Source organism: Chaetodon auriga, chromosome 11, assembly GCF_051107435.1.
Source record: "Chaetodon auriga isolate fChaAug3 chromosome 11, fChaAug3.hap1, whole genome shotgun sequence".
Taxonomy (NCBI): Eukaryota; Metazoa; Chordata; class Actinopteri; order Chaetodontiformes; family Chaetodontidae; genus Chaetodon; species Chaetodon auriga.
In genome coordinates this window covers 7425240-7449817 of record NC_135084.1, presented here as the reverse complement: position 1 = coordinate 7449817, position 24578 = coordinate 7425240, and the positions used below count along the sequence as shown (strand labels likewise).

General features: G+C 42.1%; 2 protein-coding genes across 3 annotated transcripts; one reads left to right on the top strand and one right to left on the bottom strand.

The window, feature by feature from the left end:
• Positions 1-11271: 11271 nt before the first annotated feature.
• Positions 11272-15342, bottom strand: ccnj (cyclin J). 2 transcript variants are annotated; one of them, XM_076743466.1, is made up of 6 exons: positions 15183-15249; positions 14872-14963; positions 13882-14092; positions 13502-13801; positions 12534-12693; positions 11347-12278 (listed from the first exon to the last, which is right to left on the bottom strand). In XM_076743466.1, the coding sequence occupies exons 2-6, from the start codon at positions 14938-14940 to the stop codon at positions 11897-11899; spliced, it is 1122 nt and encodes a 373-aa protein (XP_076599581.1). In that variant the 5' UTR covers positions 14941-14963; positions 15183-15249; the 3' UTR covers positions 11347-11896. The 2 variants fall into 2 exon arrangements, with proteins under 2 accessions (XP_076599583.1, XP_076599581.1); XM_076743468.1 differs by lacking the exon at positions 12534-12693 and having other exon boundaries at positions 11272-12278; positions 15183-15342.
• Positions 15343-19600: 4258 nt separating this feature from the next.
• znf518a (zinc finger protein 518A) lies at positions 19601-24058 on the top strand. Its single transcript, XM_076743382.1, has 3 exons — positions 19601-19947; positions 20866-23103; positions 23261-24058. The coding sequence occupies exons 2-3, from the start codon at positions 20880-20882 to the stop codon at positions 23932-23934; spliced, it is 2898 nt and encodes a 965-aa protein (XP_076599497.1). The 5' UTR covers positions 19601-19947; positions 20866-20879; the 3' UTR covers positions 23935-24058.
• The last annotated feature ends 520 nt before the right edge of the window (positions 24059-24578 follow it).

The following is a 24578-nucleotide window of genomic DNA, read 5'->3' as shown; positions in this document are numbered from 1 at the left end:
AATACCACTAACAGATATGTTTGTGAGTGTGTATGCACACACACATACATAAATGCAAACCAGATATTATTTAACTGAATTTGCTTTGAACACTAGTGAAGGTAATTTCTGAAGAGACTGCAGTGTGAATGTTGGATGTTAGACTGTATTTCTCACTTGAAGTTGAATAAAACCCATAGTAAATGAAACGTGGAATATATTAAGGTTTGTTGAAAAGATGGCACTAGGCTGCATGGTTGCATTTAATTTGTATGAAAAAGTAGCTGAAGGAGTATTAAAGGTTGGAAAAGTGGGAAAGAGTCTAATGAGTATGAATGGGATTTAAAAGATGAATAAAACCCATAATATATGAAAGATGTGGAGCATTATAAGGTTTCAATGGAGTTTCAGCGCTATGAATGAAAGTTCGAAAGAGTGTGAACAGTTGCAAAAATGGGAAAAGGATGATGAAAAGCACTTTTGTTATGTTAAATGTGATAAAATATAAAATGTGTGTCATGATGGATGCCCACGTCTACTGCAAACCAAATCTGTTAAGATGTACAAACAAAGTAACCTGAAGCTGCAGAAGCAGGTGAATGAGCATGAGCAATGGCTGGTAGCTAAACTGCACTACTGGCTTTAATTTGTATGAAGAAACAGCTGAAGGAGTATGAACAGTTGGAAAAGCAGGAAAGAGTCTAATTACTATGAATAGAAGTGAAAAGTTGTGTAAATTTCAGAATGTGTGAATTATGAGGAACATTATAAGGTTTGAATTAAGTTTCTGTTTTTAAGTATGAAGTATTGAAGGCTTGGAAAACGCTTGAAATAATGACAATGTCTAAGATCTGTGTGTGTGTGTGTGTGTGTGTGTGTGTGTGTGTGTAGGTGTGGCCATGTATTACTCAAGTTATGGGGGCATAAATCTGTTTCCACAGTCACATTGTGGGAACTCGCCTTTCTTATGGGGACAAAACACAAGTCCCCATTATGTAAACCATTAAATTTTAGGGTGTAAATGGGTTAAGGTTAGGCTATGGATCGGCTGAGGTTAAAGTAAGGGTTAGGGTTAGGCAGGTAGTGGTTATTGTTATGATTAAGGTAAGTCTCCAGGAAATGAATGTAAGTCTCTGTAATGTAATGTAACCAGAAATGATTGAAACACAACTCGGTGTGTGCGCACATGTCAAAATGATAGCAAATGCATATCAGCTGCGTTTCCTCGGCTAATTAAAGGCTGCCATGGTGATGGTAACTACCGTTTGGCTCAAGGCTCATTGAAGAGATTTTAGCTGAGGCTCACCTCTCATACTCCTGCTTCTATCTCAAAGAGAGCTACTACATAACAGAGGAACGTGTTGAGCACACAGTCTGTGTAGTCCGGTGTTAAAGTAAAGTTCCTTTTAAAAGTACTCTGTTACATTATGAAATCACTGTAAATAAAAAGTAACTTATTATGTTACAGCATTACAAACTGAGCAACTTGTTGGAGTAACTTTGTGTTCCCAGAAATTCCTTACACATGTTGTTTTTTTGTCCAGAGGGTGCGTAACCTACTTTATGTTGCCCTTTGTATGTATTGATTATACTGCCAATACATAGACTAATAGCAGGAATAAGAGAGGCCTGTACCCCCTTTACAGCTGGTTATTAATGGCTATGTTTGATTACAAGTGAACATAAAATTCAACTGCAGGGAGAAAAGTTGACTTATTTGAAGAACATGAAATACCTTGTACCTGCTTCTTCAAATTTGAGCTAGAGCTTGTCACAGTTGACAGACTCTTACCACCAAGGCACAATTTGCATTTCGCTGTGATGTTCTTGTCTTTTTCACCCACATATTCAAAATAATGCAAATATTTCTTTGACATAAAGGCTGTCCTTCTCACTAGCTGAGCTATTCACTCACACTGACACAACCGTACAATTGGATACAATGGTGCTCCTGAAGCAGGCGGAGGAGTATGAGTAATGGCTGGTAGCTAAACTGCACTGCTGGCTTTAATTTGTATGACGAAACAGCTGAAGGAGTATGAATAGTTGGAGAAGCAGGAAACAATCTAATCAGTATGAATAGAACTGAAAAGTAAAAAGACAATTCAATGAACAACAGGTGCCAGTTACATCTCATCTACATCAAGACATATATCATTTGAATGTGTTAAAAAAACAATAGAATGAAAGTCACACACATCAAAAAAAAAATACTCTGACACTGAATATTCATACGACATATGAATATTCAATTCAATATTTTACTGATTGTTGTCATGTCAAGTCTCACTGAATGTTGTTGGTGCTACTGACCTCTTCACAACATCACAGTGGTGTAGTGCATCTTTTTCACAGGCTACAGGAGAAAAAGAAAAAGGGAGACACTCTGGTAACACTTGGTTTTGAACACTTAGCATATTATGGAAGGCAGAGGAGGAAAGAAAGCGCGACTTTATGGGTGACCTTTCTCCCATCCGTCCCGTCTGTGCTCATAATATTTAATGGTCTCTTAAATTGGGAAACATTCATACCGCAGCCTTTATTTCTTTCTCAGAAGTTTAAGCACCCTGGAGGAAGAGTTCTATTTTTCTGCCGTAAATATGATGGCTGAATATTACAAGTACAGTCTGACCTCTATTATTTGAAGGTTTGCTCTTTCTCTTCCAGTAATGCGATAAAAAATGAACCTAAACCAAAAGCTTTCCAATACTCCCAGTGTGTTCTTGAAGTGCTGCCATATTAATTATTTGTATTTGTTTAACTCACAGGTTGAGGATGCTTGAAAAAATGAAGGTTTTCAGGTCTGCAAAAGACCCTGCATAATATTTTTGATATTGATGAAGGACAAAGACCTGCATGCATGTGATCCACCTCATGTTCTGCAGCGGCTGAACAGCAAGAGAGAAACTTGACTTAAAGAAGAGGTCAGCTTTTGAGATGACTGAGTCATGTCTAATATCTTTTTCATCGTGGCATGAAAGTGTCACTGCACAGAGCGGCTGCATAGAATTTGAATTTGAAATGATCTTATCACATAATGAGCATCCTGCCTGTTTTTAGAATTTTGGTTATGAAACATTGTTATGCAATGGCTAAAATAAGCACTGGGCAGTGCGGTTTGGAGTGCTACGTGTGCTCACATTTACATTACAGCTTAACCTGTTTTATCTTTTCGTGGGATGTAAAGTGTACAAGTGAAATAGGTTACAATGCACCGTCAAAATCATTTTGACTGTAATCTTATCAAACAATCAATATGTTTGTCTAAATATGAATAACCTTTTTTGTTTCTTTTATTAATGTCATTGTGTATATTTAAAGCCAACAAATAACTGACAGAGAAACATGTCCATGACCCAGATGTGACTTAAATGTGTATTTGCCGTTGTTGAGACCCCCTGGCCTGACTGTTATCTACATAAAGGTTAGTTTCTTGATGGAAATTTAGATTTCTACGTTGAGTATTACAAGTCATACTGTAGTATATCAGCATAGAGCATGTGTGTGCTCAGTACAGCATCAGAGTATTGGACAAAACGAGCAAAGCTGTCAGATATCAGGTGCAGCTGAAGGCATGCAGCACAAGCTTCATGACATTCATACCGAGCACATTTATTTTAGAACTGGCGATGATTCACATTGTGTTTCGAAACAGATCTTTTCACCTACTGATGTAAATATGGCTGCAGAACCTAGGAACAAATAAAAAAAAAAGATTCAAAATCAAAATAATAACACTGGACGTAAGGTTTTTTCAGCTGAAGCACATTTTCAACAGGAATGGCTGAAGTGAACTGGAAGACAGAGAGAAGCAGACAGGTCCTATGAAAAACATTACTGGGAGCTGATCATAAAGCATTGCGATACCTGACAAATTAAATCTGCAAAGGTCTCTACAGTCACAAACTGACGCGCAAGGCCTCCTCATCTCGCTTTAATACGCTGCTGGGATCTCAGTGACATATTCACGCGAGCTGGTGTCTGTACCATCTGCCCTCTGAGCAGTGAAGGAAAATCAATCAGCCAAACTGAACAGAAAGGAGAGATCATCATGCAGCGATAGAAGATATATTTTCAAAACTTTGAATACAATATCATCTGAATGTATCTTGTTCAAACAAGATAATAATTTCTTGGCACAAGATAAAAAATTGGATATAAAACTTATTTCATTGGAGACTTTATTTCAAAATAACTGTTTTCACGTCTGCTTTTGTTTCACATTTGCATTTTTCACTATCACACATTGCATGTCATTTCCTTTTCTTCATAAAATCACTTTTCAACCTGACACATTTTATTTCATCACTTGTTAGCGTGTCAGTAGTCACCTCCCCTTCATCCTCCAACCAATCAGCCGTCCTCCTCCTCTCTTAAGCTTGCAGTCTCCTTAATATGTTGTTAAATAACTGCATTTGATCATTATTTATTCAAGTGTACAAATACTGTACATGCATTTACATAAATGTAAAAATAGATGGAAGCACATTGCTCCGTGTTATCATAAAATGAGTCCCTTTAATTTATCAGGTTAAGAAACCTACATACATTGTATTCCTTCATCACCGACATGTCCTCATAACACAGAAGACATACCAATTTTTCTCCTTGAAGCGCAAACATGTACTCGCTCTCCCATCTTTCATTAGATTGCCTTCCCTCTGTATCAATTTTTCTCTTCTCTGGCATTTTGGGATTATTTGTAGATCTTTTTCTGCATCATCACTTGTTAGAAAACCCATAGTTAAACGGCGAAATGGAAACACTGCAATCTAGCAGCAGGGTGCCATCATTTTGCGGGTCACAAAATCAACATGCATTGCGGGAGATGTAGTTTATGGTCAGCAGCACAGACTTTTATTTTAAGACAATCGTGCCTTTTCAGCTCTTGCGGGCCACATGAAATGACGTGGCGGGCCGGATTCGGCTTGCGGGCCTTGAGTTTGACACATGCTCTAGACAATCAAAAATGTTAAACTTAGTCTGAATCAAGCAACTGGAGGCTGCTGCTCTAAATAAGCACAGACACACTAAGCCTCTCTGGCTTTTCAGCTTTAGCTTAACAAGGCTACTAATGCTACCTACCTTGTGAGCTTGAACTACAGTATTATTCAGCATCAAACTGAAAAGCCAGTGTTAGCATTGTTAGCTTGTTGGCAACAGTGCCTGTCTTTTTGTTCTCAACAGGCTTTTGTATCTTTTTCTGAGGAATATCTTTCGATTGAAAAAACAGGACAAATTAACCAGCAAACATTAGCTGCTGCTGCTAACACTGTCTTTTCATGTTGACGTTGAGTGACAAAACAACTCACGACCCGGCCTGTGAGTTAGCCACATGGGTCGGTAGCGCGTGTAGCCTTGTGAAGCTAAATAATAAAAGGAGATGCTAAATTCTGATCCTGTCTGCTGTGTTCATTTGCTGGAAGATAGATGACATCTAATAAGCAAATCAACTGTTCTTGTCATCTTTATAATTACCTTTCTAGATGTGACAGTGTTTTTTGGCCCTAGCAACATGAAACACAGTAATGTACCAAAGTGTGCCTTGGAGCAGTCCTGTCACCAATCCCCTCTTGTTGATGTCTTGTGAACAGAGACACAGAGAAACATGAGTTCTCGCCTGCATGGCCTGAAGGAGCCGTTTGGCTTCACAGCAGAGGAGGTGATGCTGCTTTCAGCATTTGAAGTTTAGGAGCTCTGACTGAACGAAGCCAGGTTCTCTCTGAGAGAAAGAGTTACTGTATAACTCAAACTTTGCTCTTATTGCTTATTCTTTTGATACTTCTGTTTCTCTGCTGTCATTCTTTTTGCTTACTGACTTTTAACCAGTCACTTACCAGATTTAGTCAAACCAGTCAGACATTCCTTCCTTCCTCCCTCTTAAAAGAGTTATTTGGTACTGTTGGCTCTGCTGTTTTGACTGTGATAAATAATTCCCTGTGGATCATCTCTATTTCTGTTTTAAGCATGCCTTTGTCTAGCACATAAAGAGACAAAGCCTAGATTCCCTTGACTTGATTTTGATGATGGGCCAGTAACCATGTTTATCTTCTGTTTCTGAAGTGCTATAAAATGTGGTTTCCTCTGAGCTGTAACTGTATATTTGACAAATCTCAGTCTCTTTGCAGAAAACTCCATCATACTGAGACAGCTGAAATCACCAATGCCCTACTCAGGTTTAACTCTATTGCAAGTCTATGCATGCAGTGTTGCAGTGCAGTACTGTGGACCGTACTTTTCTGTCCAATTACTCTAAACAAGGCATCTTAAAGGATAGGTTAAGACAGTACAGTAAAAAGTTCCCTCTTTGTGTGACTCTCCCTCCACTGGGGTTTAAAGAAACATTGTCTGGGGAAACACAAAGAAGGAATTTCATACTTCATCACTTTGGAAGACTCCTATTTGATTTGACTAACTCAGACTGCCAGGTGTTCAGAATTTCTTTGAAGCTTCAGCCAAACTTTTGGAATACATTTTTGTACAGAGCGAGAGCAGTGGATATCACTTACGTTGGACTTGCGCTATGAGTGGATCTCTTCATGAGTAAGGATGGGAAGAACAATAACAGCCATCACTTACTTTTCCAGTGTACAGTAAGTACAGGCATGTGAGTATTATATCAAGACAAACTTGAAAAACTCTGAAGCAATCTTTAAACGGTGTCCCACAAGGCCTGGTGTAGGGCCTGTTTCTCTTTTGATTTACATGTTTGTCTAAGACCATAATATTCCCAAAAATAATGTCTCCTAGTTGCTTTATGTCTGGCTTAAAATCTCTGACACCAGCAGTGCAGATGTTCTCATGTTGTGTCAGTCAATGTCAAATAAAATGCAACAAAATGTTCCACTGTTGAACAGACATAAATCTGATTTAGAAACTTACACTGTGCATTTCGTGACTTTAAAAAAGTTCTGTTATTTTTGTAAAAAAAAAATTACTTATGTGTAATTGTTCTTCAGCAAGTAATGTGTTGAGTGATATATTATTGGCCTTATGCTTGGAAAAACAACTAATTCTCTTATTTGGTTCTATAAAATTCTACCTGCAAAGTCCTAATCGCTGATCATAATGCACACAGGAGGACCAACATTTTAGTGATCTCATGCTAGTTCGAACATGCTCCTAACTGGGTTTGTGCTGTTTAGCTTATACCTGTACTTGATGTAATCTGATGACAAGGAAAAAAGTGGATGGACAGAGGGACAGTAAAATAGGGAGAGGAAGGAGCAGAAATTCATAAAGACACTTAGTTCTAATGTCTTTGAAATGCATTGTAAACTTCATGAATTGAATTGTCAGCTTAAAGATGTGTGTGTGGTGAGACTAAACTGTGTAAAAACTCTTGATATCTATCTGTCTGCCCCAGATAGAACGCTATATTTGAAAAATGAGTCCTCTGTATTAGAAGGTTCTATATACTAAGCACCCGTTCTAACAGCCCCATTTCATTGTGATGGAATATGACTAATGTGATTCAGAATGCCTCTAAGGTGCTTATTTATCCGACAAATAAAAGGGAACCTTGCTGTACAGTTTTGCTCTCAAGGATGTCAAAACCCTTTAGCTCAATATTTCAAAAGCTGCAGACAGAACTTTTTTCCATGGTCATGATGCTGAATTCAGAGGGGAAAACTGTGCTGTCATCAGGAGAAAATTCATGGAGTATGGACCAAAGTACCAGCGCCTCTCAGTGTGACCAATTATATTACCAACGTTGCTTTTGCAACTTTTATGGATGGCCTGGATGTTTAATCGCTAGTGAAGGCTTTACTGTTGTTTTTGTTCCCCTGGGAAAATTCATGCTCAAGAGGCATGCTGTGCTATGGGCTGATCAATGGCACCAAGACAAACCACACAAGTTCTTTCCAAGGTCACTCTAATTATCAGAGGATTACATCACACTGATTATTGCATGCATAAATGTACATTCTGAATATGGAAAAAAGAAGTTGCTAAATCCTGTTAGTATGCATGGAGTAACAGATGGATGGGTGGGCGGACTGGTTTTTCACATGCAATATTTTAGCAACCACAGAAAAGTATGTGAAAGTCATTTAAGTCCTTTCTCCGACTGTTTGTCTGGACATTTAAAAACGATCATATAGAACTGAGAGTACACGTTTCCAGTCTCACTGAGGAGAAGCTCAACCCATCTGCCGGATGGTATGACTTAACCATATTCGTTGTGGTTTTCCTGCGTCACCCTGATCACACACTAACCACCTTTGTGCAGACTGACAAAAGGATCAACGCTGAGCCACGATGTATTTTGAAAGGCGTGCGAGTTAGTGGCTACTCAACTGCTGGCCTGTACCCAGACACAATAGGAAACAGTGAATAAGTAGGTGGTTAAGAGAAAGCTTCCTGGATGGCTTCATAAATCCACCTACTGGTTTTGGCTGCTGAACAGTGAACAGCAGTGTTTGGGAGGGGGAGCAGTGAAGCCTAAACCAGGTTCATCAGTCTACTTCCTCCTCCACAGGAAGCTCTGCAGTGTATAACCCTAGAGTGGAAATGCTATTTCAGTAGGCCTGCCACATCGTGATATGTCAGAATCAGGAGTGTATTAAAGGTTTAGCTGGAAGTTTTGTTTCCGTCAGACCTGACCACATTGTTTTAGAACAGGAACTGACTTTAATTAGAGTCTATCAAGACCCCTTGGGGTTTCCTTAAAAATATAGCCACGATTTCAGAGGTGAATAAACAAAGTGGAGTGGAATGGAAACAAATTGACTTGGATGTTATATAACTTTAAGACTGGCTTTGTGTCCGATTCTGAACTTGCCCTTTTCCTCTGATGCCCAGCAGAGTGTGGGCGTGTTGTTCACCTCAGATGTACGCAATGTTAATGTACTAGAATAAATATTTAGGATATTCCTTTCCAAGCTTTGAATGACCAGTTAAATGACCCAACGTTCAGAGCCTTGAAAACAAGTGTGAAATGAGCTGGAATCTTGAGAGAAATGAGAATGAATGTAATACCCTGGTGAAGTATGACAAATGATCTGTGCACAACAACTGACACTTCTGTTCAACATCTTTTATCACCAGAGAACAAAGGCTTCCAAAGAGTCTGTATCCTGAACACATTAGCAGCCTAAGATGAATTTTGGAGCGCACAGACTACTGGCATGTCTTTATTCAGTGCAGAATATGAGAATATGAAAACTTTGGTGAAGCTTTTATTTCTTTATTTTTATTCATTTGTTTAGGAGAGACAGCCCACATGCAAGAATATAATAGAGCAGTGAATCCACTGAGATGAAAATCATCAACAGAGATGTGGCATATACTGCCCCCTGCTGACGGTGGATTGCCTTGCCACTGGAAATAAACTGGCAGGCATTGTATGACTCAAATACTGCAGATAGAGTCACACATTACTGAACATATTTACACTCAGCAAAGACTTACTGCTGTTATGATGAATTCAAATCAAGGTACTGAAAGTCAAAAATTGAATGAATAAGTGCAGGAACATGATGAATACATGTGCTTTCATACAGGGTCAACAAGTGGTTTGATGAGTCTGAAAATGACGTAAACAGTTAAGAACACAGCTGGGAGACTTTGGAGGTTTTAGACAGTGTTGCACCATCATCAAAATGCCAAATGAGGGAATATCTTGAATGGCGTTCATTGTTCATACACTAACTCCATTTATGCTGTTCTTTTCTTTCAGATATTGTTTATGATGCATTACTTTGACTGTTTCTGGGTGTTTTATGCTTTTATTAGACAGTGAAATGTAGAGAGATAACAGGGAATGAGGGGAGAGAGAAGGAGATGGGGCATGGCATTCAATAAAGGCACCTTAAACCCTAGGGCACCCTTAGTTTCACTATTTTGAACAACATTCAGCCGGAAATTACATTTTTTATTAACTGACTGCTCTTCCTGCTGGTTCCACGACCCCATAAGTCCCTGTCACTTTCTCGCCTGCAGAACAGGTAGAATGTGTTTACTACAACACCAAAAACACCACCAACATTTGACAGGCATTTTGCAAGTCATTTGACAAGAACCTGGAACATTGAAAACAGTACAAAGAGAGTAAATATCTGCTTATTCTGAATTTGATTCAGCAACACGTTTCAAACACGTTGGGACAGGAGCAGCTAAAGACTGGGAAAGATGTGGAACGCTCCAAAAACACCTGTTTGGAACATTCCACAGGTAAACAGGTTCACTGGTAAGAAGTGAGAGTATCATGATTGGGTATGAAAGGGGCATTTGGAAAGGCTCGGTCGTTCACAAGCGAGGATGGAGAGAGTTTGTTCACAAATGATTACATTCTGTTTTTACTGACATTTTACACAACACCCCAGCATTTTTGGAACTGGGGCTGTACATTCCAATGCAATCCAATACAACAGCTCTGCCATAACATCTGTCCTTATGAAGCTCATGATCAGTTTTTGGTGACATTGGCAGCAATGTGTAAAGCTGACTTTGTTCCTTACTGAGGAAAATAATGATGATGCTGTGCTGGGCTACATTATATTTAGAGGTATTTCTATTTTTTTGGTCCTTTCCATTTACATACATGAGTGGGCCAGAATATTAGAAACACCTCTGAATATAATGCAGTCCAGTAGAACACCACCAACTATGAGCTCAGAGCTAAAATATAGAATTGAATGAACGTCTGTATGACAGTATAAACAATGTACATAACAGGCATCACAAATGTAGATTTTAAGGCAAAACAGTTGTACTGTATTGCATTAGACTGCACGTGTGTACTTAATAAAGTGGAAACTGAGTGTAGTCTACCAGCACTGAGACCGCACACTTGAACTGTTACACTCCCCAGTGCAGCATGCACATTACAAGATGGATATATGTTTGTCTGGGAAGGAAAGAAAAACAGGCGATGCTCAGAGCAAGGTCAAATCCAGGTTCTGATGATGTCTATCTTGCACCTGGGTTCACTGTCAGTGAACTGTGCAAGTCTTGTGTCACCGACCTCTGGCGTGTTCTTTGGTAAAATTGAGGTTGGCTGGTTTTGCTGCGTCTCCCTCATTGTAAATAAGTGGCCAAAATCTCACAAAATCCAACTACATGCAGTCATTGTTGGGGTTTTTTGACCACATGGTCAAAAATCAGCTTCAAGTATTTTGTTTCAGCTACAGTGCATGTTTGGTTACTGCTGCACGTCCAGGTTTCTCACTCAGACACTAAAATTAATTGATGACTTGAATTGATTTCCGTATGCAATTATATGACACTGTTTTAAAGCAGAACTATCATTTTCAGGCAATATCAAAGGACTCAACAGGACAAAAATCTCAGTTCAACTAACAGATTTATATTTTATTTAAAACATTCATTGTAGAAGTGCACAGCACTGACTGAAATCCTCTGTGTGCAGAAGAGCAACAATCTCTCTCTGCAAAGACACTGTGGCATCCGTGTTCCTTCATAGTTTTACGAATGACACTCATCAAACAAAAAGCAAAAACAGAACACAAACACAAACTGTACTCTCTTATCTCAACCACAGAGTCCCTTTTTGTGACTGTGATTAAAGGCTACGGTCACGAGGTATTTGTGTGTTCAATACTTCTGAGGTAATTTGGCTCAAATTACTCATTACTTTTGGTCTGCAGCTAAATTATACAGTTACACTCGGTCGGTAAAGGGGTGCAAACTCTGCCTCTAGCCACCCCATTACAACACTCATATTTGGTATCTCAAACAAACAAACAAACAAAAAAATCCTCATGCTGGCTCTCCACAGAAACTTACAGCAGAGTATCCATATTGCACATTGTGTACGCTTCAAAGTGCTGTACCAATCTCATCAAGTCTCTTCAAATTAAAAACACTATTTTTCCTTCAGTGTATTGCTATGTTCAAGAGAAAACACATCACATCTCTTACTCCCCAAAAATGACTACACCCTGAAAATCCCTCATCTGTCAAAGCACGGAGCGGAGCAGGTGTAGTGCATGCTGACTTGGTAAGCCCTGCTGGGAATGTTGGACTTTGGATCCAGTGAAGTAGTGATGCCCTGGGTGTTTCCGTGCTGGGGGCCGTTAGGAGCCTGCAGGCTGGTGGTGGAGTGGCTGACGTAGGAGGCTGGCCTGTGGTTAGGGGCCAGGCCTGGTTGCGGAGCGTGCTGGGGATACTGCACGCCGGGCTGGTGCAGGTACTGGGCCACAGTGGCTGTCTGGCCTGAACTGTGGTACACTGTCTGGCCCTGCTGCTGCTGCTGCTGCTGTTGCTGCTGCTGCTGTTGGACAGGCTGCTGACACTTCTGCTTGCCGGCCTCTTTAACATCACTGTCATGTGCACTGGAAAAATAGAACAAAATTTGTGCTATTGATTAGTGCGTCTCTTTTTGAATGTGTAGCATGAAATGTATGTTACCGGCTACTTGTACTGTTGGCTAAATCCTATGGTCTTTGTATAATGTGTGTCAGCATGTACTGTGAGTTGTTAGTATCCCTCTGCATCACTGACACCAAGATGAATTCCTGTATGTTTAACCTGTCTTTGGCGACTACGGTCGTTTCAACTGTCATGATCATTTACACACAGATACACACATGAGCAGTTTCTCTGCACATGGGACTAGGTTCTCCCATGTGTAGCCAGTCCGGCGCTGCAGTCGGTGTGGCCATGTAGGGGACAGGTGGAGAATGAGGCGGGAGGTGGCCACACATGCAGCTGCCACCAGTGAGGGGGCAAAACACAAATACACATGATCTGGGGGACAAAAGAAAACAGCAATGCATGAGCACAAGCAGCGATGGATTCTTCATTGGTCCAAACAGACTGAAGGCCAGAATCTAGCTAACTTCCTAGGTTTGTTTTACATGAGAAAATATTATCATGCCATACACATTTGTGTGAAAACAGCACAGAAACTCTGCAGTAACTGAGCAGTCATTCACTCTGGTTCAGTCATTTACAGGCTGTCAAAGCTGCCATCACACTTACTGCCAATGAGACAGCTAAGAGTGCTACACTACAGCAAGTGACAGCTAGCTACTGAGACACAGCTAGCCTTAGCTCAAGCTAAATCTACATCCACTTACTGATTTCTAGCTATTTTGAGACATTTTGATGAACAAACATCTTGGTGTTTCAGTTTGTTGTTCCACATAACACATTGACTCTACTAAAATAAAACAATGATAGAGAATACCAAGCTAAACTCCTGCTAAAGCTAACTAGCTTAACAGAGCAGTGGTAACCACGGCATACAATATCAGCCTAAAGAGGCATTTTTGTTCTTTCAACTCTTCTTAGCTTGACAGCTTCTGCATTTAGCGCTCTCTTCCTGTGTAGGGCAGTGTATTATTAGAGTAACTCAGCTGTTTGATTTCATCACAGTATGTTGGGATGTGAGTGGTGTGATTTACTATGTCATTGGTATATGTTCTTGTAGCTGAACTTTTCTCCAAGTTTGGGACCCGTCTAAACTCCTTCAAGGACCCCTGTAGTTCTGATGACACACTGAGGGCCATATCTAAGACTAAGAAGTTTAAACATCTTATGAAATGAAACTTACCTTGCAAGGAAACCTCAAGGAAGTAATCAACATATTTGGCCATGTATAGTTTGGTCTTCTCCAGGCTGGTCATAGGCCAGCCATCGCGGAGGTCTCCCTCATGGACAGCAATAGACAGGCAGTATTCTATGAAATGAGCGGCTGTGGGGAGGTACAGGTTCCACTGGAAGGTTTCCAGCAGCAGTAGCTCCATGTCAAGTAAGACCTGCTTGGTCAGGACTAGGTTCATGGAGCTCATGCAGCCCAGGCTGTTCAGGGTTTCCAGCTTGGGGACCCGATCCTCCCTTTCCTCAAACTTGCCTGCAATGAGGAGCAAAACGTGACACCATGCAGAGATGGAACAGCCACGTGCTAGAGTGTGAGGTCAGCTCCAAACTTACTGGCCAAAAGAAGACATGAGAGTGAGACCATGTGAAGCTGCTGCACCGTGAGGTCATAGCGGTCCATGAAGAGGTCCAGCAGGTAGACAGCCAGGTGTCTGGCGGCTGGACACAGCCTGAAGTGGTTGCTGACGATGGCTATGAGGTCCGCAAAGTATTGTCTCAAGTTGAGCTGAGGGGACTGGCCTTTGTAGGAAGGCAGCTTGAGCTCCTGTTAGACAACATGTTGTTTGAGATCCAAGAGCACACAGACCTGATGGTCACTAAAGTGTTGTTTTATTTGATTCGGCTTTCATGTATACACAGCATACTTGCAAAAATAGATGCAACACACACACACACACACACACACACACACACACACACTCCAGCCAGATAAATTGTTCTGGTATGATATAAACTCATCACAGATACTGATCACGGCATGTGTTGGCTGGTAAGTATGAAGACACTACAGCATAGGAAGAGCAGAGAGCAGAAATGTGCCTGACATAATTCAGAAAGAGTTTCCATGACATAGTTTTGTCCCTCAGAGAGCAAACAGTAGTTCCTTTTTAACTGCAGTATCTTTCTCATTACATATTATGGGCACAATACTGAAAAAATAGCCTAAACAAAAAGTTTTACTATTAGCAAAAATGTTTATGTTATGCATTGATTTTAAAACCGACCAATACATCATCAGATTTTTAATCGACTTAATAGGCATCAGCCTAAAAATCTGGCATCAGTCGCTCTAACACACGTACGCGCTCACACACACACACACACACACACACACACACACACACACACACGAAGACACACGTATTCACTACAAAGAACACAGACTGAACAATGGCACATGTAAATAAATACAAACAAAGAGAGCACCAAACAAAGATAAGAGATTATGCATGAAGCTGAACCATGACACAAGACAGAAACAGTTAAAGGTCTCTCACTGATGTTCCACTTACAAACAGTGACTGAAGTTAGTGTCTTACTCACTTTGTATCGGAGCGACTGGTAAATATCTGCAGCGAGTTGTCCTTTCCACCATTGGTCCTCCAGCTCCATTTAACACGCTGCTTTGAAAACCTCTGAAAGACAAATCGTGTGAGAAGCAATCCATCAGCTCATACTTACTGCCAAAGATGTTCTGCACACGGAAAAGAAGTATCAGATGCACGAGCACACTTTTGAACTCGCTACAGTGTCTACAGATCGGTGGAGGACACCGCCATCAGTCGCATGTCGCTCATTGTATTTTTCTACAGTTGGAAATAAAAGATGTGGATGGTTCAAAAGTGTAGACTCACCCGATGAGCATATGTAGTGAAGGGACAGTTTCACCTAAGTCAACTTCTATTCAACCGAGCCGGACACGTTCGCTCACACTCATTGTTGTAATCAGAGGCTCTTTGGCTCAGCACGAGCTCAGCGAACGCTGCTGCTGCCTTCAAATGCTACCGGAAACACGAAGCTCTAGTTAAGAGCGCACGAACAACCAACGTAAATGAAGCCGCGAGAGCCAAAAGGCGATTTTGAAGAAAAACAAAACACTGGTAGTAAAATAGCGTAACATACCACATTTTTGCTACAAGGTCACATTATTTAAAACATCGTATGTTTTATCCTGCCTATTTCCCTAAAAAATGAACGTCTAAACACACGCTCAATTCATTGTTGAAATAACCTTCTAAATGTTGGTGAGCGCGACTTTGAACAAGGAATATTCAAGTCCCAATTTGTTCTGTCTACCAGAGCGATTTTCTGAGGAAAGTGGGAAATTTCCGATTAGCACTTGAAAGCATCAATCCATTTTAAAGAGCGCGTCCGGGCTGGGATCGAGCACGTGCAACTGCGCATAGATGACGGGAGAGGCTGATGATGAGGGCGAGCGTCTGTTCAGCTGTCATACTTGTTTGAGTAATACAATGTTATGTTCATATAAACATTTGAACTGACCGTAAACAACAACAGTAATAATAATGCAACACAGTACAAGTAGGTGAACTCACGTACTACAAGTACGTATCAGAAAAGGTTCCGGCATTAAGTGGCTGTGGGGGTGGATAGAAATACATTTTTGACAATCTCACTAATTTTAAACACAACTACGTTAGCCAGTGTCAACTGCTGTTTATTATGTTTCTATTGCAAACACAATCTGTTTTACATCGTCACATTTAATGTATGTATGTATGTATGTATGTATGTATGTATGTATGTATGTATGTATGTATTAGACTACAAGTCTAGCCCTAATAGACTATAGTGCAACTTTAACCTGTCCATATAAGACAAGGCAGACACTTCAAGATTGAACCATCGTCTTACCTCAATGCGGCAAATATGCATGATATTAATTCCCAAATAGCGCCATACTTACTTAAGACTGGGGTCGTCACGCAGGTCAGGTGTTCCGCCTGCCCTGCGCGGTACAGGCACATGCGTGTAGCACATGCGGTATGAGTGTAAAGTTTTGCATGAAAGATATCCAGCAAAAAAGACAGTAGAGAGAACTGGAACTGACGTAGATTATTCTTGCACTTTCTGTGAACTAGAAGAAGAAACAATCTGTCGTTTGTTTTCTGGTTGTATGTATGGCAGAATATTTTTGGATTCAGCATTACAGAAGGACAACTGAGCAAAGAACGCAGTTTCAGGATAAAGACCTTTTTATGTGTTGAAGGGGATGACTTTTTCTTGTTTTTCCTCTCTGGTAACTTCGTATATGCATCTCTGGTGTGGACAGATTTTTGAGTACATACTGTTCATGAACATGTGTTCTCTAAAATAAAGAAGAAAAACACCCAATTTTTTTCACATTGTCAACAAAATTCTCAGCATAAAGTTGTAAATAACTTGCTTTATATACCTTTCTTTGAATTTGATGAGTCTAGCCTAGGCTGTGATTAAAAACATATATTAAAATCTCAGGTACCAGCATTATTTTTATGCAGCTGCTCTGCATGCTTCATCCTGGTGCTGCATTGCCACCATGTGACTGCAGTGATAATGACACACAACGATACAGTCATCCAGGCAAGAATGACAGGTGTGCTCATTAGGCTGCACAGAAGCAGGCAGTAAATTGAGGGAAGCCTTCTCTAACATACTGTGCTGAAGATAAGATAAGATAAGATAAGATAATCCTTTTATTGATACCCAGAGAGAAAAAATCAGGTGTCAAAGCAGCACAAAGACAGAAGTGCAAATAAATAGAGAAACTACTACTAGAGAAACTCACTTGATCATGCTGAGATGAGCCAGTTCAACTTGACCCGGGACATTTAGGGGCTTAAGAATGTGGAAATAAAAACTATGGAAAAGTACTTAACATATACCTATATCTATGTCATGCAGTATATAATGACAGCCATTTACCCAAACCTAGACTGCACTTGAAATGAAACTGCCAGTCATTGTCTTTGATAAATAACCACTCTATCCTGAAAAGAAACTGAGACTGGGGTTTCATGTATTAGGCTCTAGATATCCAATTTGTTTTGAGCTGATATTTTCTGACTGTATATAACATTTAGAGACGCCCATCTGCTCTGTTGTTCATTTTTCGTAGTACGAATTCAAAATGGGTCACTTTGCCCCAGCAGCACACACAAGGCAATCTGACCCAGATAGGTTAAAACAACATCAATGTTACACTGCGTCTGTCTATCAGCGTCAGAGGAACTGATCTTCACGCGCTGTCCCCAGTTACCTGAACACCCCAATGATGGTGATGATGCAGAGTGAAACTGATTATATACATATATCATTACAGACACTTTGTACACTGAAGCAGCATGGGAGATTTTAGCTGGAGCTATGGAGGGATGTCGACCACGTTGAGCTAACATGATGAACTGAGATTTCATTCATGGAGCCAGCATGATCCAACTGTGTCATAACCATCTCTTGTCAGGAAGTGTATCTTGAACAGTGGATTGCCCCCCCCCCCCCCCCATATATATATATATATATATCATACCATCATGTTAGCAGTTATACTGTGCTGGAAGCAACCTTATATTCTTTTTATTTCTTTACATGTTCTGTAGGGGGCCCTGCTGCAAACTCAATAAAAATTAACTAAAAAAAGACATCATGGCAGTTCCATTTTGTGCTTAAGTCATTAAAAACGAGCAGTCCAGAGATTGTGGTTATGAGCAGGGGGTGAGGCTTAAGAGGACTGGTAATGCTCGCTGCTCTATGGTAGAAGCTGTTGAGGTGGTTCTTAATGGACTGCATCTGTCTCCCAGAGGAAACAAATGGTGCCCTGGGTGGAGGGAGCTGGTGGCCATGCTTCCTCTGCTTTTCTTTGCCCCGGTGTCACGCAGGGCCAAGCTGGAGGGCAGCTGACATCCACTGACCTGTGTACATGAACAGCTCACTGCTGCTCTTTTTTCCCAACAGCCAGACAGAGACGCCAAAGTAGAGGATGTAAGCAGTCAGATATTGATCAGTACCAGCTGTGCGCTTCCTCAGAGGGGACGTCATGTTTTAGGTGCCTCACATATTCCGCTCAGGGGGAGTCACCAAAGATCTTGAATGACTCACAGGGTTTCTAAATCTGAACCATTGATTTTTGCTGTACTTCAGACATTCTTTGGTAGGACAAATGCTCTTTACCCAGTCTCAGTTCTGGGAGGGCTGTGTTCCAAGTTGTTGGCAGGACAAAGGTCAATCTGCCCATAGACTCGTTCACATATGATTCAACGACAAACCAAGTCATATGAGAATGATGGTGTGAATGTGTGCAGTCATTTCTGACTAAGTTCACAATTAAAGTCAAAAGCTTACATATCAAGGCTACTTTAGGGCCACAGTGACGTGCTTATTCTGAACTACATGAAGTCACACATTAAAATGACTTCCTCCATGGCTCTAAAACAACTGTTAAGTGAATATACAGCATATATATTTTACACATTCATGTTAAAGAATCCCATTCAAGATCACTCAAAGGTCACTGGTGTGAATTAATCTCCAGCCTGTCATCTAGTTGCTCTAAAGTGGGCCACATTTACCAAACATGGGCCCTGTGGGCTATTTTCACTGCTGTTATTGAACCGTGAGGAGCAGCTCTTCATTGTGGTTTGTGAACTACTGGCCAGACCTAAATGATGCCCGGCTTCAGTCACAAGTAACCTACAGCCCTGAGTGCATTGAAAGATAATGGGCATTACATTAATGCTAAGGCACATACTGCACTGAAGCACAAGCCAGCTGACCGCACACAGGAAAAACAATGAGTCATGGATGACCTCCATGACGTCAGGTTTCTGTGTGATCATGCTCTTATTGCTGGCTTGTTGAACTAATTATAGCAATTGATATCATTTATTGTCATGCATTTAGTATCTAAGTATTTGCTTGTGTAATACTGATTTTTTTTATATTCAGACAAAACTAGAATAAGAGCAGAACACTGATGAGATACTGCTCAACTTTTACTAACTTTCAATCATGCACACACTGCAGTTCAGTTCAGTAGCTTTGCTGCACAGACGCCTTTGACCACCAAAGTCCTTGAACGTTTCAGTGTATTTTCAGGCGGTTGCAGCTAAAGATGTCATAGCTGACCTACAAACTGCGTGTCCGGCAGCCTTTATTTACAAGGACACGTTGTATAAGTGCTTAATGAATTGTCAATGACACGTATGAACATTTCGGCATAATTATTTCACGTGTCCATGCTGCACCGTCAGTGTCCTGCACAGGAGCTGAGTGCAGTTTTCAGTGCAAACAAACGCAGCTGACGGGTGTAGCTACCAGCTGAGGGTGCTTTGGTTGGAGAAAGTGCTTCATTAACGCTCGCCCGAAATGTTTTTACAGCATTTCGGGGCTGTTTTTGCCAAGTACGCCGACAGAAGCGAACTATCCATACATGAATTAAACGCCCCATGAAAGCCCGGTGAGCGACATTTGCATGAAGGCAGCTCGGTGTCAGTGTGGAGCGGCAGGCCCGGGACAGGAGGAACCAGGCTAAAGGCTAAAGCAGCTCACAGGCTGTAATCCCCGTATGAAACCATCATGGCTGCCACTCGCTGAGCTGTCAAGCTCTCCACAAAAGAAAAGGTAAAAACCGAGACAACTCCGCACAGAACTTGGGCTTTAAGGGTCTCCTCCAGCACCCGCTGGGTTTATCTGCAGATTTCAGTCGACGTGAGCTTAAAAACTGCTCCGGCGTAACTTTGTAGCCACGTTTTTTAGTCTTCAAGTTTTGTCTTTGTAAGCTCTCGTCGCGTCGCGTTAATTCAAATCACCCAAACGCCGTTTCAGAAAGCGTTTCAACAGTTAGCCCACATGCTAAACTGCACCGTGTGTTTGTGCACGAAAGGACATCGATTCTGATTGTTTCTCGGTTGGAGAGTTTTATCGTAACTTCGCAATTCCCGAGGCGGTCGCTGCTCGCTACAAAGGCAGGCTCATCACTTTGTTGTGGTTAAGTCAAAGTGCACAATGGCACCAGGATTCACCGATTAATATGCGACTAAGAAGCGCTCCCTCAAGCTAATGTACTCTGTTTATTGGTGCATTTGTTGGTTTTGGGAGGTTTTTCATTGCACCTCCCATCGTAGCGCCTTTCTTCGTGTTTTAAGCGGAGCGTGAGGTTCAGAACTACTGTGTGTGCAGGTGAGCGCAGTTTCCTGCACCTGGTGGGTGGTTCGGATTGAAGTTCGTGCTTTTACACCTGATGTGAATGCAATGAATCCATATCCGTGCAGAGACTTTCTGCAGCACAGCCTGCAACAGGTGGACTTTGTGAAGTCACATGCAGAGCAGGACCGTGAATGCAACTTCTTCTTATGGGCTTTCTGTAACGTTATGAAACATCAGTCCACACACACACACACACACACACACACACACACACACACAAACACAAGCTGCTTCTTTTCATGACAACAGCACACACGTCAGAAAACACTCCTGGATTTAAAGCATGTTGTGAAGCTGTCATGTGTATCTGTTGACTCTTTTCTGCACTTTCAGGAACCTGTGAAACCATGGATTCGGTGGATAGTAGCGCAGTTGCCTCCTCAGGAGGCAATAAACGGCGCGTCAACAAGAAGAATAGAGATTGGTGCAAACGGCTCCACCTCAGGAAGACTGCCGTTCAGCCCCCAACTATGCAGACTGAAGATAAGCAAGGACCAAAGAAGATAGCAGAGGAGTGGGAGCAAAGCACAGTGTGGCCTTCGTCAAAGAAGCCCCCCCAGGAAGCACAGCAGAGTCCGCAGAGGACAGATGACGGTGGAAATACACTCAGGTTCACATGCTCTCAATGTAGGGACAATGTGGAATATGTTCCCAAAGACTTAGTGAGACACTATGAGGAAAAACACAGAGGGAGCCCACCAGTCTTTTCCTGTCGTGTGTGCACTTTTAGCACCCATGAGCTCTCCTACTTTCAGGTTCATCTATTAAGCCACAAGGACACTTTTTCTAGTTGCAGCATTTGTGATGACAATGTTCAGCGCACATGGCCTGAATTCAGCGCACACCTGACCATGTGTCACTGCCACAATGGCAAATATTCATGTGAAGTGTGTCAGAAATTCTCCACAGGTGACGTTATTGTATTTCTAGAGCACACGTTCGCACACAGCTTGGGCCTGGAAGGAGCGAACGATGATCTGTCGCCGCACACAAAGTACAAGAATAAGCTTGGCCCGAAAGCGACCACTCAGACTTTGCATTGTCAGCACTGTGGTTATGAGGCGTCCCAGAAACTGTTGATTGCTAAGCACATTAAAGCTGTCCACGTTTGCCCCAATGGGAATCAGAGGAAGAAGACGAAGAAGGAGGTTCATTCCATAGCAATGAAACCAAATGACCCAATCCCGAAAATCAAACCTAGGTTAACGAGAAGTGCAGTTAGGGAAATGTGTTGGCTGACACAGGACTGCCTTTCTCTGCCAGGCAGGGAGTTCCTGGACAAATACTGCCATCTGTCAGATCCACAAACAACACTAGAGGAGACGCAGCAGTTTTTGATGAAATCTGTTTCCGGGGAAAGCGGCGATCAGAAATGGACCAAGGCTCTTAAAACCGTTCTGTCAAACGTCCCCCAAGATATGAATCTCCATCCGAAGTCCGAGAACGGCATCATGTCGAACTCGTCGGATCTGACTGTCCTGACGGTCAAGAACAAGATAACTGTCGCTCAGAACGGCGCCACATATGCTAAAAAGCTGAAAATGATGACATCGTCAGATAAGGAAAGTGTTTTCCCAGAAAGCACTGCTGATGATGCTCGCTGTGCAGCCGACCAAAATGCATGTCAGTCTAATTTGAATGATCACACACTCGCCCCACAGACCGAAACCAAACTGAATAACGACGTCTCGCCGCCAGCCCAGAACGAGCCGTCTGAGTGCGCTCAAATGCAGGAAAACCGAGAGAATCGGGAATTAACAACCAATCAGGCGCTCGAGGAACATGGTAAACACCATGAGGAACCTATGCATGACGATGGGATTAATATCTCCAATGAGCTGAAGGTGACAAATGAGAGTGAAGAGCAGACAACCGTTCATAAAGTAGCACCAAAAAAGAGGAGGCAAAAAAGAAAGGCCAGATCTAAAAATGTGGACAAGAAGTCAGCAGGAGTGGCCTTAAAGATAGTGCTGAAGAAGAATCCAGTGAAGGAGAAGCAGTGGGTGTCACAAAGCTCTCTATCAGGAGGTGGTCCGACAGATGAATGTCATGGACTGCCAAGCCCTCATACGACACTGGAGGAGACGGCGCCGATTCTCCAGAGCACGCTGCTAACAGAAGACCACCAGAAGAAATGGACCAAAGCTTCCAACGCTGACCTGGACGACCCCTCTGAAGCCGTCGCTTCCATTCCGCATTCAGAGCCACGAGAAGAACCACCCCCCAGTTGTGCCGCAGAGCCGGCGGGGTCTAAGAATACAGACGGGAACACACCTGTCACGCTCGAAGGCGTGCGGTCAACGCACGAAGAAATGCAAGATGATGCAGAGAAGTCGCTGCCATTATTGGAAGCAGAAGTTAACCCGAGCGCCTCAGCTGGGACGGCCCAGTCATCTGCGGTGGTAACTGAAGTAGAAGCGTGCCTCGAGAATGCACAGCTCCAAACATCAGGCGGTGGCGTGGAGCGCCATGTGTCAGACAATGGGATGAATTCAGCTGCTGACGGAGTGACTCCTCACAGCAGTTACACCAAGGCTTCCCCTGTTTCCCAACCTCTTATTACACCACAGGGTAAGATGGCAAATTATAGTTCCTGCATAGGCATAATGGTTGAGTATTTAACATGCCGCAGCATTTTTTTCTGCATACATTTGAATGTTCAGTTTCTGTTTACAATGGAGCAGTAGCAAACCTGCTGAAATGAGCATTTTCACCTTTTCTCTTGCAGGTAACATAAACTCTAAAGATTTAAGCCCCGCTCTCTCTTCAGAGCAGACTGTTGAGGGGGTGAGAGATGGAGAAGTGCCTGCAGACTGCCCAGATCTCCTCAGCAACAGCATCTTACCTGTAGTGAAAGCCATCCATCAGGAGTCCTCACCAGCCTCTGAGCATCAGTGGCAGCCAGTCCCAAAAAACCAGGAGAGGACCCTCAAGTTAGTCGCCATAAGTCCATCTCAGTTGGTAAAGCGTCCAGCGGGAGACCAGCCTGTCGTGGTGCTAAATCATCCAGACGCCGACATCCCGGAGGTCGCCAGGATCATGGAGGTCATCAATAGATACAGAGGAGAGGTGCAGAAGGTCATACTGTCACGGAGAACTGCGATGGCACTCTCAGCCATGAACGGTGAGGCCCCGAGGACGGAAGACCCGACAGAAGCCCGACCTGCCTCTGCTGGGCATGCTAAAAACTCTGTGCAGGAGAGGTTCATGTTGAAACTGAAACTTCGTAGGCTGAGCAGGAAAAAGTACGAAGTGGTGGGCGCAGCCTCTCCCAGACGGGACGCCGAGACGAAGTTTCGATGCTGGTTTTGCGGCAGGGTCTTCACCTGTGAGGAGTCGTGGGTGACCCATCGGCAGCGACATCTGATGGAGTGGAAAAGGCCAAACTGTGAAAACTCTTAAATGTCTCACACACTGGATGAAAAAAAAAAAAAAAAAACAGCCTGGGAAAAAAACGCTGACTTTGCAATACGACATAACAAGAATGGAAAGGGTGATAGTCGGCCTCCCCAGCTGTTTTAGGTCTTAATTATGATTGGTTGGTTTTGAGGAGAATCACACGATTATCACGCTTCCTGGAGGGTTCACATTCTCAGGGTAACTGAAACATTTACCTGTTGTCTCTCTCCCAGTTTGAGTAGCTCGATAAAGACTCTTTGTATATGATTTGTAAGGCCACGAGGCCGTGGCGTCGATCATTCAGTTCTTTGTATAGTTTGTATTTTGTCTACGCGGTATAGCTTTATTTAAGGTGATTTAAGTACACTGTCGTATGGAATCTTTTATAGAACACTGTAATATGTATATTTGCCATACCATCTGAACTTCATGAATCAGTTTATGTACGGGTAGGCTGTGTAGCGTGGTAGCTATCATATTTATGTTTCTGGAATGGGATGCAGAGACCCACAAGTTACTCAGATATACCAAAACTGTGTGTTTAACAAAAAAAGGACAATAAGCTGTTTTATTCAACATTTATTTATGACTTTTAGGTTTAGCCTTTATATGCTTTTTCTGTATGCTTTTTTGTTTTTTGGACCGTT